Here is a 13,310-nt window from a genome sequence, read left to right as displayed (position 1 = left end):
TATACACCTCATCAACCTCACAGCCAGCCATCACATGCCATTTAAAGAAACCCATCCGTACTTGACATCATCGGCGGCGTCCACGCAGATGTGCAATAGGTAGGTCGACTTCATGCTATAGTTGTGATGTCACAAATGGAAAACGATTCTGAAATGGCCCGTAATGGCTCATCAACAGCCGACATCTGGTTTTGGATAATATGGAAAAAATGTCTTGTGGGTGAATTGAACAGTATCTCGGTGAGGATTGTCCAGGTTTTTTCCGTACAGAAGAAGAGAAGCGCGGTAAAGTATTAGTATGCTGTCACAGCAACGCCTCCGGCACATGGGTTGAGGAGGAGGAGGAGTGAAAGAAAAGAGAGGTTCCCCCCTGGTGAATATCTGAGACAGGCAAGGAACAGTGGAGTCCTCTTGCTTAAAACAGGCTTAGCTCCGTTTCAGAGGGGCCGCAGACTTCGTTCGCGATGATACTTCAAAAGAAGACATCCCTTCCCCGTCGGTTTCAATACAGAGCCCTCCTATGGAACTTCAATGAAGTTTCTTCTGTCGCTGTTCAAGGGTAAAATTTGAGTGCGAAAGCTATTTCTTTTTTCCCCCTTCTCCTTATAGAAATTCTTCCATAAAGAATCGTTCTTCGTATTAAAAGCGCTTTGTCAGGAACATCATTGTTTTATAATCCAATATATTTTCTGACATTTATCATTGGCCTTCTCCCCCCTTGACAATAATGCAATTCTAGAAGTCTGTTCCAGTTATGGTCAAAAGGTAAACTACAGAAGGACCCACAATGCAACACTCGCATGTCGAAGATTGGCAGGGACTGAAGAACTGTCGACGGACGAAAACACTTAACCCCCCCATACCCATCCTGGGGGGCACGTCTTAGGAAAGGACAGTGGGGGTTCAGGGAGATTTGACCCAGAGGATAACCTTTGACACTAGGCTGACACCGCCCGACCATCGCTTCCTGTTTAATGGCTGGCTTATCTCTGTTCCGTTTTGTTTTCTCTCCTCTTGGAAGTGTGGAGGGTGGGGAGGCACGTAGGGGGTGGGCTTAGCGTTGAGTGTCGGGGGATCTAATCTGAACATGTATCAACAGAGATGAGGATCTGGTTTCTCACAGGATGAGTGCTAATGGGGCCTGTTCTCCTCTGGCCGTTGGCAGGGGAAAGTCGACAGTGGGACACCCTTACGATCAATTACCACAGAGTTACAAAACTCAAGGACACACATAAAGTCCTAGCTAGCCTAGGTCTTTATGTGAGCTAGAATGAGCTAACTTGCACCTATTCAAACGGTCTAACCTAGAAAGCATGATATGTTAGCAACTGTAAAACTGCAACAAGCAAGCTAATATGACATTGCTAGCATCTGTTAAAATATACAAACCTAGATATCGTGTCCTCGCTAGCACCTGTTTGAATGCACACGTCTAGCTAGCGTGAGGATTGCTAGCATGTCCTAGCCAACACCTGTTAGAGTGTACAACCCTAGCCAGCTTGATATGTATGAATATAAATATGAATGCCTTTGGTGGACGCTTATAGTGTTGTACCATCCGAGAAAGGACTTTGCTAGCATGACTTTGCCAGTGCTTAAGGGAATGCTCTGGTTCACAGTGTGAACACAAAAACGCCCATGGGAATGCTAAGTGCTAACATGCACATTGGGTATGAACTCGACTCAGCTTGGGGCAGAAGCGGTCACCGACCAAGATGTGTGGTTAGAGCCGCCATGAGTGTGAGAAACTGAGCACCCAACACAACCTGCTATAGTACACTATTGTTTGTTTACTGGCCGAGCTGCTGAGGAATTGAACAAGATTAGTTGACAGTGTCTTTGTTTGTGTATCTTAGCTATATTTAGCTAAGCTATGTTTGGCTTGGCTTGTATGAGGACAGTTCCTTGGTAACAGTTCACATCATATTTCCTGACTTGCTGCCCGCTATGAAAAGTCATTATAATTAAATTTGTTTTCATAAATGCGTTGTATCACACCTCACAAATGTGCAAGCATTTAAGCTGCTTTATATTTATTTCTAAAGGGTGGTATGATATTCAGGGTTAAAGAGATTTATTACAATAAAGGCATCCTCAAATTGGCTCAGAATATTTATGTTTAACATTAAATATTTATCTGTCTTTGCACCAGGCAGAAACATTGACTGTGGGGTACGCTTCATCCACAGATAACGGACACAAGAATTCCCCCAATGAAAAATATAAGCTGTATGGCCCTTATCTCAGAAGCTATGAATAATTACAGTAGTTAATTATAGTCATAATAATACTACTACAAGTAGTATTATTGTACTTCGATGTCTAGAAGACTACTTGTGGTATTTAAAAAATAAACATATTGCAGCATTGTCTGTGAATTTGTGTGTGTTGCATACTGATTCTCCTTAATTCCTGTAAACAGGACATGGTCACATCTATAATGTGACAATGCTTACATATCAATAAACACATACATACAATTCACAACAGACAGAGAAAATACATTTGACTAGATATCCATCAACATATATTCCTATGTGTGCAAATACAGAGCCCGTATGTGAGATTGAATTCATACAACACAATACAAGAGTACACAGTGAATGCAGGAGTTGGGGTCGTCATACATGAGGTACATGATATGGATGAGCTGGTAACTCTAACTTGGTCATTGTAACAAAGAACTTTACGCTAGTGTAGCTAGCACCACGGGAGCCTTCATTAAACATTCAAACCATCCGAGGGGATTAGAAGAGAGACCAGCCTTCTGTAAGCTATACCACCAGCCAGCGGGATGCATGTTGTTCTCTATTTAAAGGCCTCCTATTTTAACACCGGCTGTTAGGTTGATCAGCCATTATCAGCCATTTTGTAAACCTTCTGTTTGTGACATCAAAGCTGAATTAAAGATAGTAGATCCGTCTATCATACTTCTGTGTGGACACTCCCACTTGTGATGTCACAAACCGATTTATTTTGAAATCGCTTATTATGGCTAAACCATCACACAACTAGTGTTGTTTCCAATTGTGACATCACAAATGACCCTTAAAGAGAACAGAGTACATGAGGTCCGACGTAAAACGGATTCTCAGCCGTGAACAGGCAAACTACTGGGTGCACCAGGACACAGATATTACCAGCAGCTGGTGGGTAGTGGGAAACGACATGTAGGCACGTAGCATAAAGTGCATGAAAAACATATAAGACGGGATGTAAGACAGGGAACACATGCGTCTGTGTATATGCCTGTGTGTACTCCACACGTGTTGGAAGGCAGGCATGGCCCATAAGTACGAGCGTCGGCAGGGGAAAGTGGGCTGGAGGTTTATTGAGCCCAGAAGGGTCTGACATAAGGTCTGCGATTGTACCACAACTTGTCCCTGCAGCCCTTTCTGGAGGTTTGAAATAACGCAATGGCCCAGGGGACTTCTTTAATTACAGCTAAGCAGCAGATTATGTAGATGCTTGCTTCCCCGCTAGAACGGACGCCTCCAAAACAGCTGGTCTCTATGGTTTCCACACTGCAGACAGGACACTTAGCCTCATGATTTACTGTGCAGCTCTACACGTCGGCTAGACCGTCCCAACCGATAGCAAAGTGAGGTACTGTAATGAACTTTATCGATTGCGGTGTGTATTTAAGTTAACAGGGGCCACTACCTTAGGCAGTGTAGTTGTTACGGTGTTTGGCTCCCAGCTGATGGTTCTAGTCGGATCCCAGCAGTCTCCCTGCAGGGCAACCTTGAACAAGACGACCCCTAGCTTCTCCTTAACAACAGCTGTGTACAAAAGTACTGTAGGTCGCTTTGCATGAAGGCATCTACAGATAGGTCGAAATGAAAAACGAAATCCTAACTACCCCCCAAAATCACCAGGTAACCTTGAGATCAAACCAAAGCAGGGTCCGAAGCTCCCACAGGGCAACGCAATCTCAACGCCACCGCGCCGAGACTTATCCAAAACTAATCAGCTTCTTATGGCAATAGGAAACGCTGACACCAATTCTCCACTAATTGCTACCTGGAGACAGCTGTGAGTGCAGACTGTCAGCAGGCGACGGCGGCGAGTGAGTGAGGGTATGGGGGGGCCCCTAACAGCTCCCCGGGAGGCAGACACACAGAGCCATTGTGTGGCCGTTAGAACCCTGACCCCATGATGTCATAGGACTTATGGAGAACCCGCATACAGGTCTATCAACGCCATGGTGAGAAGAAGGGGGGCGGGGAGAGGGGGGGGGTTGGGAGAATGAAGACTGGAAGTTGGGGTTTACGGAGCTTCACACAGGAAGGGACGAGCTAGTCTACATGGCTGGTCTCTCTCTCTCCCTCCCCCTCTCTCCCCCCTCTCTCCCTCTCCCTCTCTCTCTCTCTCTCTCCCTCTCTCTCTCTCTCTCTCTCTCCCTCTCTCTCTCTCTCTAATACCAAGACCCTTTCTCTCATTCTTTCGCTCTCTGAATTCCGAGTGCTTTATTGGCATGACAGAAACATTTTCCTATTGCCAAAGTATATAGGAACAGAATGTAAAACTAATCGCCTCTCTTTTATCCTTTTCCCTTCTCCATCCTCTCTGTCTCTCTCCCTTACCATCCCTCTCTCTTTCCCTCCTCTCTCTCTTTCTCTTTCTCTCTCTCGCTCTCTCTCTCTACGTGCCTCCAAACACAAGCGCCTCTGTTGTGCTCCGGTCTCCTAGCGACACACACCTAAACAAGACGCCGTTTCGGGTCTGTGTGTGTGTGACATCAGTGCGTCGACTGGTTATTGAAAAGCAAGTTCCATGTGTTGTAAAACAACCACACCTTTTCCTCATTAGCGTTTCCCTTTTGAGTTTTAAGTTGAAGCGGACAAACACTTCATGGCTTTGTGTGTGTTTAAAGGTGTGCATGTGTGAGTGTGTGTTTTTTAATGTGCGTGTGTTATTAAAGTGCGCATGATCTTGTGTGTTTTTAAAGAGTGTGTGTGTATTGTTAAGGTATATGAGTGTTTTCAAGGTGTGTGTGTGTGTGTGTGTGTGTGTGTGTGTGTGTGTGTGTGTGTGTGTGTGTGTGTGTGTGTGTGTGTGTGTGTGTGTGTGTGTGTGTGTGTGTGTGTGTGTGTGTGTGTGTGTGTGTGTTCAAAGTGTGACTGTGTGTGTGTGTGCATTCGTTTAAGGAGACACGTGTGTGTGTGTATGTGTTAAGCTGTGTATAATGTGTGTGAATTTGTAAGGTGTGGGTTTCTTAAGATTTAAGTCTAAGTTTGTGGGACACTAGTCTGTTGTTAGTGTATGTGGGGGCCCTCTCTCTCTCTCTGGATGCCCCGGGCCCTTAAGGAGAACCACAGCCAGACATTCTGGGCCCTGAGAACGGAGCCGTGCGCCGTTGGAAGACAACCACCAGACAGCCATAGCTTTTGTCATGTTAAGTGTAAAATGTTGTACCACGTCTGGGCCTGAATGGCTCCCAGCTGCCCTTGCTGGCTCTGGTGCGTCGTCACCCAGAAAGATGGCCTGTGTGTAGTGGCCAGCTTCAGGCACTTAGCAGACACAGACCGCTCCAAACCCCCGACATGGGGCATGGAGACACACAACCCTAATGGCTAACAGACACCCTGGGAGCCATCCTCTGTTTCCCTCTCTGCTTTGTCTCTCCCCTCTGCCCCTCTTTCTCCTCCTCAACCTCCTCCTCCTTGTCCTCCGCCTCCTCCTTCTGTACCCCCCCCCCCCGGCTTTGTCTCTCAATCGTCCAACTCTTCTCCTCCTCCAACTCCTCCCGCTCTCCCCCACTCCTGCCCCCCTCTAGGTCCTCCACCCCTCTCCTCCTCCACGTCCTCCTTCGCCTCCACCTCATCCTTCATTAACTCTCTCCTCCTCCTCCTCCTCTTGGGACATTCCAGCAGGGGCGGGAGTAGGAGAAGGACGATGAGAAGGACGATGGGGATGAGGAGGAGGTCTGGGAATGAGGAAGATGAGACGGCAGGAAAACCATCCAAAGAGCCGATCTGTTTCGTCTCCAGAGGACAGCGGCGGCGGTGGTGGTGGAGGTTCTCTCCGGCTGAACATCTGGGCTGCGTTCAGAACAATACGGACCTTATGGTGGTCTGACAATAGTCCCTGTCAACACTGCCGACAACAACAGGATCGTTTAGCCCAGAGACCAGGAGGAAAGAGAGGATGAAAAGCCATAGTGAGGATACGGAACCACTCCGGGCAGGGAGGAGTTGGACGACACACACAGAGGAATATCCCCCATGTGTCTGCGGGTAAGGGGAGAGAGAGAGAGAAGGGAGGGAGAGGGAGAGAGATAATGAGAGACATAAGGAGAGAGATAAGGAGACAGAGAGAGTGAATACAAGAGATTGAGACAAAAGGGGAAAGAGATGGATGGAAATAGAGAAATGGGAGGATGGACATAAAGAGAGATGGAGACCGGGTGGGCGCGAAAGAGGGAAATACACAGAAAGAGAAGAGAGACAGAGAGGAGAGAGAGAAAGAGAAAGGCATCAGGGGGTGAGTTAAAGAGGGTGAATGAAGATGGACAGATAGAGAAGAGAGTGAGAGCGATGGTGATGGGGGGGGGAGAGAAAAGAGAGCGAGAGAGAGAGAAAATGACTGTCAGAGAGATGGATAGAAAAGGAGAGGGTTGGAGCGAGAGAACGGCCGAGAGAGCGAGAGACAGAGACAGGAAGAGAGAGGCACTGGAGGCTGAAGGACTGGAGGACTGGAGGACTTGGATGTTATTAAGGTCTGGCTGCAGCCCTGCGCTTGTGGTTTGGCTGCTGCAGGACGCGCCTCAGCCCTGAGAATGGGACTTTTGTTCCAGCCGGTCCCGCTCTCTTTCATCCCGCCGTCTGCCCTGGCTTTGATTTAGAAGGTGGCTTGTGTTCCCCCGCTTTATTTTTGATCCCGGACGATCGCTGGATTTGTAATTTAGGCGACACTAGCTATTAGCCATGCGTGAGCGAGATACAGTGGGACAGTATGGGAACGACAGGGCTGGATTCAAGAGAGCCTTTAGGGATGAGTGGACCTGTGTGTGTGTGTGTGTGTGTGTGTGTGTGTGTGTGTCCACGCGTGTGTGTGTGTGTGAGTGTGGCTGCTGTGTGTGTGTGTGTGTGTGTGTGTGTGTGTGTGTGTGTGTGTGTGTGTGTGTGTGTGTGTGTGTGTGTGTGTGTGTGTGTGTGTGTGTGTGTGTGTGTGTGCGTGCGTGGGTATTCCTATGAGTCGATGTGAATGAACTGCATATGTTTAATGTGTCCATAGGAGTTTCCTTCGTGTTTTAAGTATGCATCAATGTGTATGGATTAACTGCATATTAAATATATACTGTGTTTATATGCGTCTGTATTTACTATTTTATGTGTATGAGTAAAATGTGTGTGTAGTGTTTCTATATATGCATGCATGCATGCATAATATACATGTGTCTGCTCTGTTTGTGTGTGCGTGTGTGTGTGCATGTGTGTGTTGGTGGGTTCAACGCAGGCCTGAGTGTCTCTCTGGAAGTTATGAGGTTAAACAGAGATGCTCCCAGAGGTCGTGACCTCCTGAAAACAACCAATCATAAGAGGGCAAAGAGGAAGTATCTGAGCCTGATCACGATCCTTCAGAGGAGAAGGGGAACATTTCCTATTCAAACCTCACACCACCAATCACACCACCGCACCCCTGATCTGGAACCGTATTACTGTAGCCAGCACCACAACTCCCTGCCACACAATACTGGCTTCTCTGGAAGCTAGGCAGGCCGTGGCCTGGTGTTTCCCTGGATGGGATATTGTGGGGTGCTGTAAGAGGGGTTTGAAGACCGGTAGGGGGGCGGCAGTAGCTCAGGTGGTAGAGCGGGTTGACTTGTAACTGGGAAGTTCATCGTTCGATCCCAGGCTCCAGCTATCTAAGTGACGAGGCGTCCCTGAGCAAGACGCCTGACTATGACTAATCCCGACAAGCTGGCTGTCGCCCAGCGTGGTTGACTGCGCCGTCGGTGTGTGAATGAATGGTTGTACGTCGCTTTGGTTAAAAGTGTAAGCAAAATTCCCTAAATGTAAATGTATGGGGGGTTCCTCACTCTTGCCTATTTAACCTCCCCATGCGAAAGTACAGAAAAGGTGAATCTCTCCTGTCGAACACCTTCTTTTGGAACATGAGACGTTAAACCGAGGACCTGTGGTCACTATTGATCCTGTGGCTCTCACCGCAAGAGCAGGGGTGCTAACCCCAGGGTCCTGACTCAATTCCCTAAGCGTCTCTTGTACCAACATGGCCCCCTAATCATCACCCCGTCTCTAATTGGATAGTTTCATCATCCCACATCTCCACTGTGACAGCCAGTGTGGGCAGAGCTTTCTGGTGTATACTGGTAACTGTGTACCACCCGGGTGGGTTCTACACACTGGTAGTGTGTAGTGAGGTGTCATACGCATGCACACACTCACTATGCAAAGCGCTTTGGGCACTGTAGAAATTTCATCAATTATTCAATTTTTTTTTAATATATTATTATTTATATTTGATTATTAATAATTTTCCCCAATAATGTATTTTTGTTAATGCATATTATATATTTTATTTAATAATTTATATATAAGAATTCCAAAAATATATATAGCGTTATAGTGAATACATTTTTTAATTCGGCCTCTTTTAAATGAGTCTGACGAACTGTTATCATAATCGGGGGGATCTCCCTCAATTCGATCTACAGTCCCTTCATATATAATTTATAAAAAAATATTAATAGCACATATTATGCACTAGCACTAATGAATTTACACGCGTAAAAAAACAACTGATCTATCAACTTGTGCATCAAACGAAATTGTCATGCAGGAGCAAATAGGCAGAAAATCTGCCACTGGGCAGAAAAAAAGTGCCAGGCTTAATGAATATGTATTTTAAGATGTGGTGGATGGAGAAGTGGCTATTCCAAATATAATCCTGGTTCAGACTGTATTACTGCACTGAGCTGTTTTAATGCACATTTACTACCAAGTGATTTAGGACTAAAATAGTGATTGCTCATTAAAGATTACCAGCTCTTAAAAACATTTCTGGAACATTTATATTCACTACATGTAAATTGTTGAATAATAAATTTGATAGTTAAGGTTTCAGAATGCTGCTATGTATAAAATAACTTTGCTTTGGACGCTTTTTACAACTGCCAAATAAAACGGATAATTTTTATTTTCTCCAAATAAATAAAAAATAATGTATGGGCTGTGTGCGTTGGTATATATGTGTGTGTGTTTGTGTATGTTTGGGAGAGTTTGTGTACGTGTGCGTGCGTGCGTGCGTGCGTGCGTGCGTGCGTGCGTGCGTGCGTGCGTGCGTGCGTGCGTGCGTGCGTGCGTGCGTGCGTGCGTGCGTGCGTGCGTGCGTGCAATAGGGGGGTCTTTCTAGCAGTGAAAGAGAGTGTTGCCAGCTACTGAGAGTGGCCTTAATCCACACTTAACTACATTACACCCGGAGATGGGGTCCCTAGTACCCTCCTCTCCCCTCGCCTCCACAACGGCACCGCGTGGTGCCGTTTAACACTCTTATGAACACTTATTAACACACAAAGCGCGGCTTCGGTGCAATTTCGTTAGACTTTGTGTGGCAGAAGGTGTGGCTTTGGAGGGAATGGATGTGGCTTTGGTAGGGAAGAGTGAGGCTTCTTGGGAAAGGGGTGGGGCTTTGGACTGAAAGGGGTGGGGCTTAGTGGAGAAGGGGTCGCGCTACAGTGAACGAGGGGGGTGAGTCGTGTGTGGGGAAAGCGAGGAGGGGAGAGGGAAGGAGTTTGAATGGAAACTGGGCCAGTACAGGCTTTGATGTCATTATTCTGATTTTCGATTATCCAATAGAAGATGTGCTTCCTATTGAAGGAGCAGAACTCTAGGGGGGAGGGGGGAGAGATAGATAGAGATTGAGAGAGAGAGAACCTAAAGAGAGAGACGGAAACCGAGAGAGCGGACGTGTGAGAGAGAGAGAGAGGAACACGAGGTACAGTGAGACAGAGCAGGGAGGAACGACAGAAAGGGAGGAGGAAAGACGGACAGAGAGAGAGAGAGTGAGAGATGAGGCGGGAGAGTTTGTGTGTGTGTGTGTGTGTGTGTGTATTGGGTTCGGGAACGAGGCGAGAATAAATATGCAGAACACCCCCCCCCCCCACCCACAAAAAAGAAAATAATAAAAGTGGACCAAACAGAGGATAAAGAGGGAGATTGAGAGGAGAACGAGGGGAATTAGAGAGAAAGACGGCGATGGTGACGGAGAGAAAGAACCCACTCCTCCCGGGACGCGGAGAGATTGGCTGGCTGAAGCCACAAATCCGCCTTCAATTGATTAATTGTTCTGACGGCTCACAGCTCGTCCTCATTCCAACAGGCCTGTCATGGGATAATCTGTGTGTGTATGTGTGTGTTTGTGTGTGATCATGATAGCCTGTAAATGTCTCTGAGTGTGTGTGTGTGTGTGTGTGTGTGTGTGTGTGTGTGTGTGTGTGTGTGTGTGTGTGTGTGTGTGTGTGTGTGTGTGTGTGTGTGTGTGTGTGTGTGTGTGTGTGTGTGTGTTTGAGATGAGAAGAAAAGCAAAACAGCGAAGCAGTTTGTTTTTCGTAGAGTTGGTCTGTATACACGCTGACGCGGACTTTAGACAACTGTTTACGCTGGGCGAATGCATTCTCAATACCATTTAAATCTTCAATGAATTATATTCTGTACAAACCACAAGCACGGCTATACTGATCGCAACTCTGCATTAGGAGCCCTGCTGTGAAAACAAACTGCTCTTCATATCCAAAAATGATTTGTATCCTACTAAATAATAGCGTGACAGCTAGATGAGTTCAAATATAGAAGATTATTTAAACCCATCTAAATGCGAAAAATAAAAGCGTGATGATAGACAAGTTGAAATACAGTACACAGCCTGTATGTTTGTATTTAGAAGGAACCCCCCCCCCCCCATCTCAAGTCTGTCCAACACTCCTGCCCTTAAAATCACATCTTCCTTCCAAGTAAAAGCATGGCAGTTACACAAGCTACACAAGTACACCATCTCAACCCATCTCCCTTTGTGCTCTCATTATGCGACCAAAAAAACTCGCCATGCATGCTATCCCTTTTCAGGACCTTTGACTTTTACTTTGAAGGCGTCATCCCCCCTCTCTGTCACGGGGCTCACCTGGGGGCTGACGCTGGGGCCGTAGCCCATGCCGGGCGACGTCATGGAGTGCGGGCCCATGGGGGAGCTGATGACGGAGAACGGCGAGCCCAGGCCGTTGATGGGGGAGCTGAGGCTGCTGATGGGGGAGTGCAGGGGCCCCTGGGGGCCCATGGAGCCCGGGCTGAGCAGCGACGGGTGCATCCCCCGGTGGGACGTGGGCGAGCCCAGGGGCGACGAGGTCATCTGACCCGAGGAGTCTGCGGAGAGAGGGGGAGAGATGGCAGAGGTGAGCTTCAGAGGAAAAATAAATAAATAAAAGTTTTTTTGCCCATTTCATCACCTCCCACGTAGTATTCTCTGAAGGTATATATTTGAAGGTTTTAACATTTTTATTGTAGAGTGAGTTAGACAGGAAGGTATGGGAGGTAGAGGGGAAGACATTCAGCAAAGAAGCACGGGCAGGAATCTAACCCGGGTCGCTCCGGTCAGGACTAGGCCTTGACGGTACGCGCTCTACCCAACGAACCATCGGGGCGCCCCTACCATGTAGTATTGATGGGATTTCATATGGTGTGTTTGGAGTTGGATTTAATGGAGTGAATATGTAACGCAGCACAATCAGAAGGGAAATGTGGTTGCTTTGTGGCTGTGTTTAGCTTTGTAAACCCTGTATGCATACATTTAAGAAGTGACATTTCTTAATCTGGCGTTAGGTAACTGCATCCAATCCAAAGCCATCCAGAAATGCGGTACACTGGGAGAGAGACAGCTCCTTGGGATTTTCTTCTCAGCCTCCAGCAATGCTTCGGGCCCCAGCAACATCGCATTAAAATCATGATCTAAAGGAACCAATTAACAGCATGGGGAGGAGCTGCTAACCTTCACACAGAACAGAGTGTTAAACTGTTAGTGTTGGGAGTGTTTATGTGGATGTGCAAAGCATTAAGGCATTAAAGCATTTCAACCAACAAAGAAGAGGATTTATAAATCCTCTTCTTTTTATTTTTAGACAAAAATAATAAAACTCCACACCATTTCTTAAGTTTTCATATCGGTGGACATAAGAAAAAATATGCTATCTGTTTTTGTTAAAAATAATATAAATATATAGTTTTCTGTGATAGATCAGCCGCATAAATCGACCAACCGCTATACAGATCGGGCTCTACTAGAAGCCATTCAATACCTTTGGTGTTTACCTGCAAGCCAGAGTATCAAAGAGATGCGGTCTAAAATATACACAGACAAAAAAACGATGTACTCCCTTACATTCCCAGCAAAAAGGTTCTGGGTTCGATCCCAACTGTCCCACAGTGCGTCGGTATCGTTGAGGAGGCCCTCACCGTCCCTGCTCCTGAATGACATGCCTAACGCCTAATAAGTCCCTGCGAGTGTAAAGTGTCTGCTCGATGACTACAGTCACTCATCCTAAATGATGAACCAAACTGGATCCACGACAACGACCTCTGACCTTGTCCCCAACCGGACGCCATGAAAGAACATAAACGAAACCACGGGAGGGTGGGGGGGGGGAGAAGTGGGTCTGTTAGTACATAAAGGGTGAGTCAATACATTGATCGACCGGTCGCCCTGGTCTCTACTACAGAGCGGAAACAGAGCCAGGACACACACACACACACACGCTGCGAGCTTCATCTGTTGGCGGTGGCCTCGTTTCGGATGCCTGCTATGTTCACACAAACAGCCAGGTATCTGGCAAGAGGTAAGACAGGAGGTGCTACGCGCCCCCTGACCCAGCCGCTTGGCAAGGCAGCAGAGCCTAGTAACGTACCGCCATTTCTCAATCTCACTCATCTGCTCTATCGGTCAACAGCTCCCCCTTTTTTTTCTCTCTCTCTCTCTCTCTCTCTCTCTCTCTCTCTCTCTCTCTCTCTCTCTCTCTCCAACTCTCTTTCATTCTCTTCACCTCCCGTTCATATGCTGTGCTCGTCGCGAGCGGGGGGTGACCTTGTCCTGGAGATAAAGTGGAATCCACTCCGAGATGGATATGAAGGAGAACAGAAAGGTTGTGTAGGCTGCCTTTGTGTGAAAGTTTACCTAAAGTGCCGTCTCTCTCTCTCTCTCTCTCTCTCTCTCTCTCTCTCTCTCTCTCTCTCTCTCTCTCTCTCTCTCTCTCTCTCTCTCTCTCTCTCTCTCTCTCTCTCTCTCTCTCTCTCTCTCTCTCT

General features: G+C 47.0%; 1 protein-coding gene across 4 annotated transcripts in view; it reads right to left on the bottom strand.

Moving 5' to 3' along the window:
- The window catches only part of rxraa (retinoid X receptor, alpha a), a 107,216-nt gene that overhangs the window by 31,356 nt on the left and 62,550 nt on the right, over positions 1 to 13,310 (bottom strand). For 2 of the 4 annotated variants that reach the window (XM_060038896.1, XM_060038898.1), the window contains exon 3: positions 11,143 to 11,381. In XM_060038896.1, the coding sequence (XP_059894879.1) occupies positions 11,143 to 11,381 (239 nt within the window). Of the gene's footprint in view, positions 1 to 11,133; positions 11,382 to 13,310 lie in introns of all 4 variants that reach the window. The other 2 variants (XM_060038895.1, XM_060038897.1) reach the window with 1 other exon arrangement.

The sequence above is a fragment of the Gadus macrocephalus genome, chromosome 19 (genome assembly GCF_031168955.1).
Source record: "Gadus macrocephalus chromosome 19, ASM3116895v1".
Classification (NCBI taxonomy): Eukaryota; Metazoa; Chordata; class Actinopteri; order Gadiformes; family Gadidae; genus Gadus; species Gadus macrocephalus.
The sequence above is the reverse complement of the archived record's forward strand: the minus strand, read 5'-3'. Positions and strand labels throughout refer to the sequence as shown.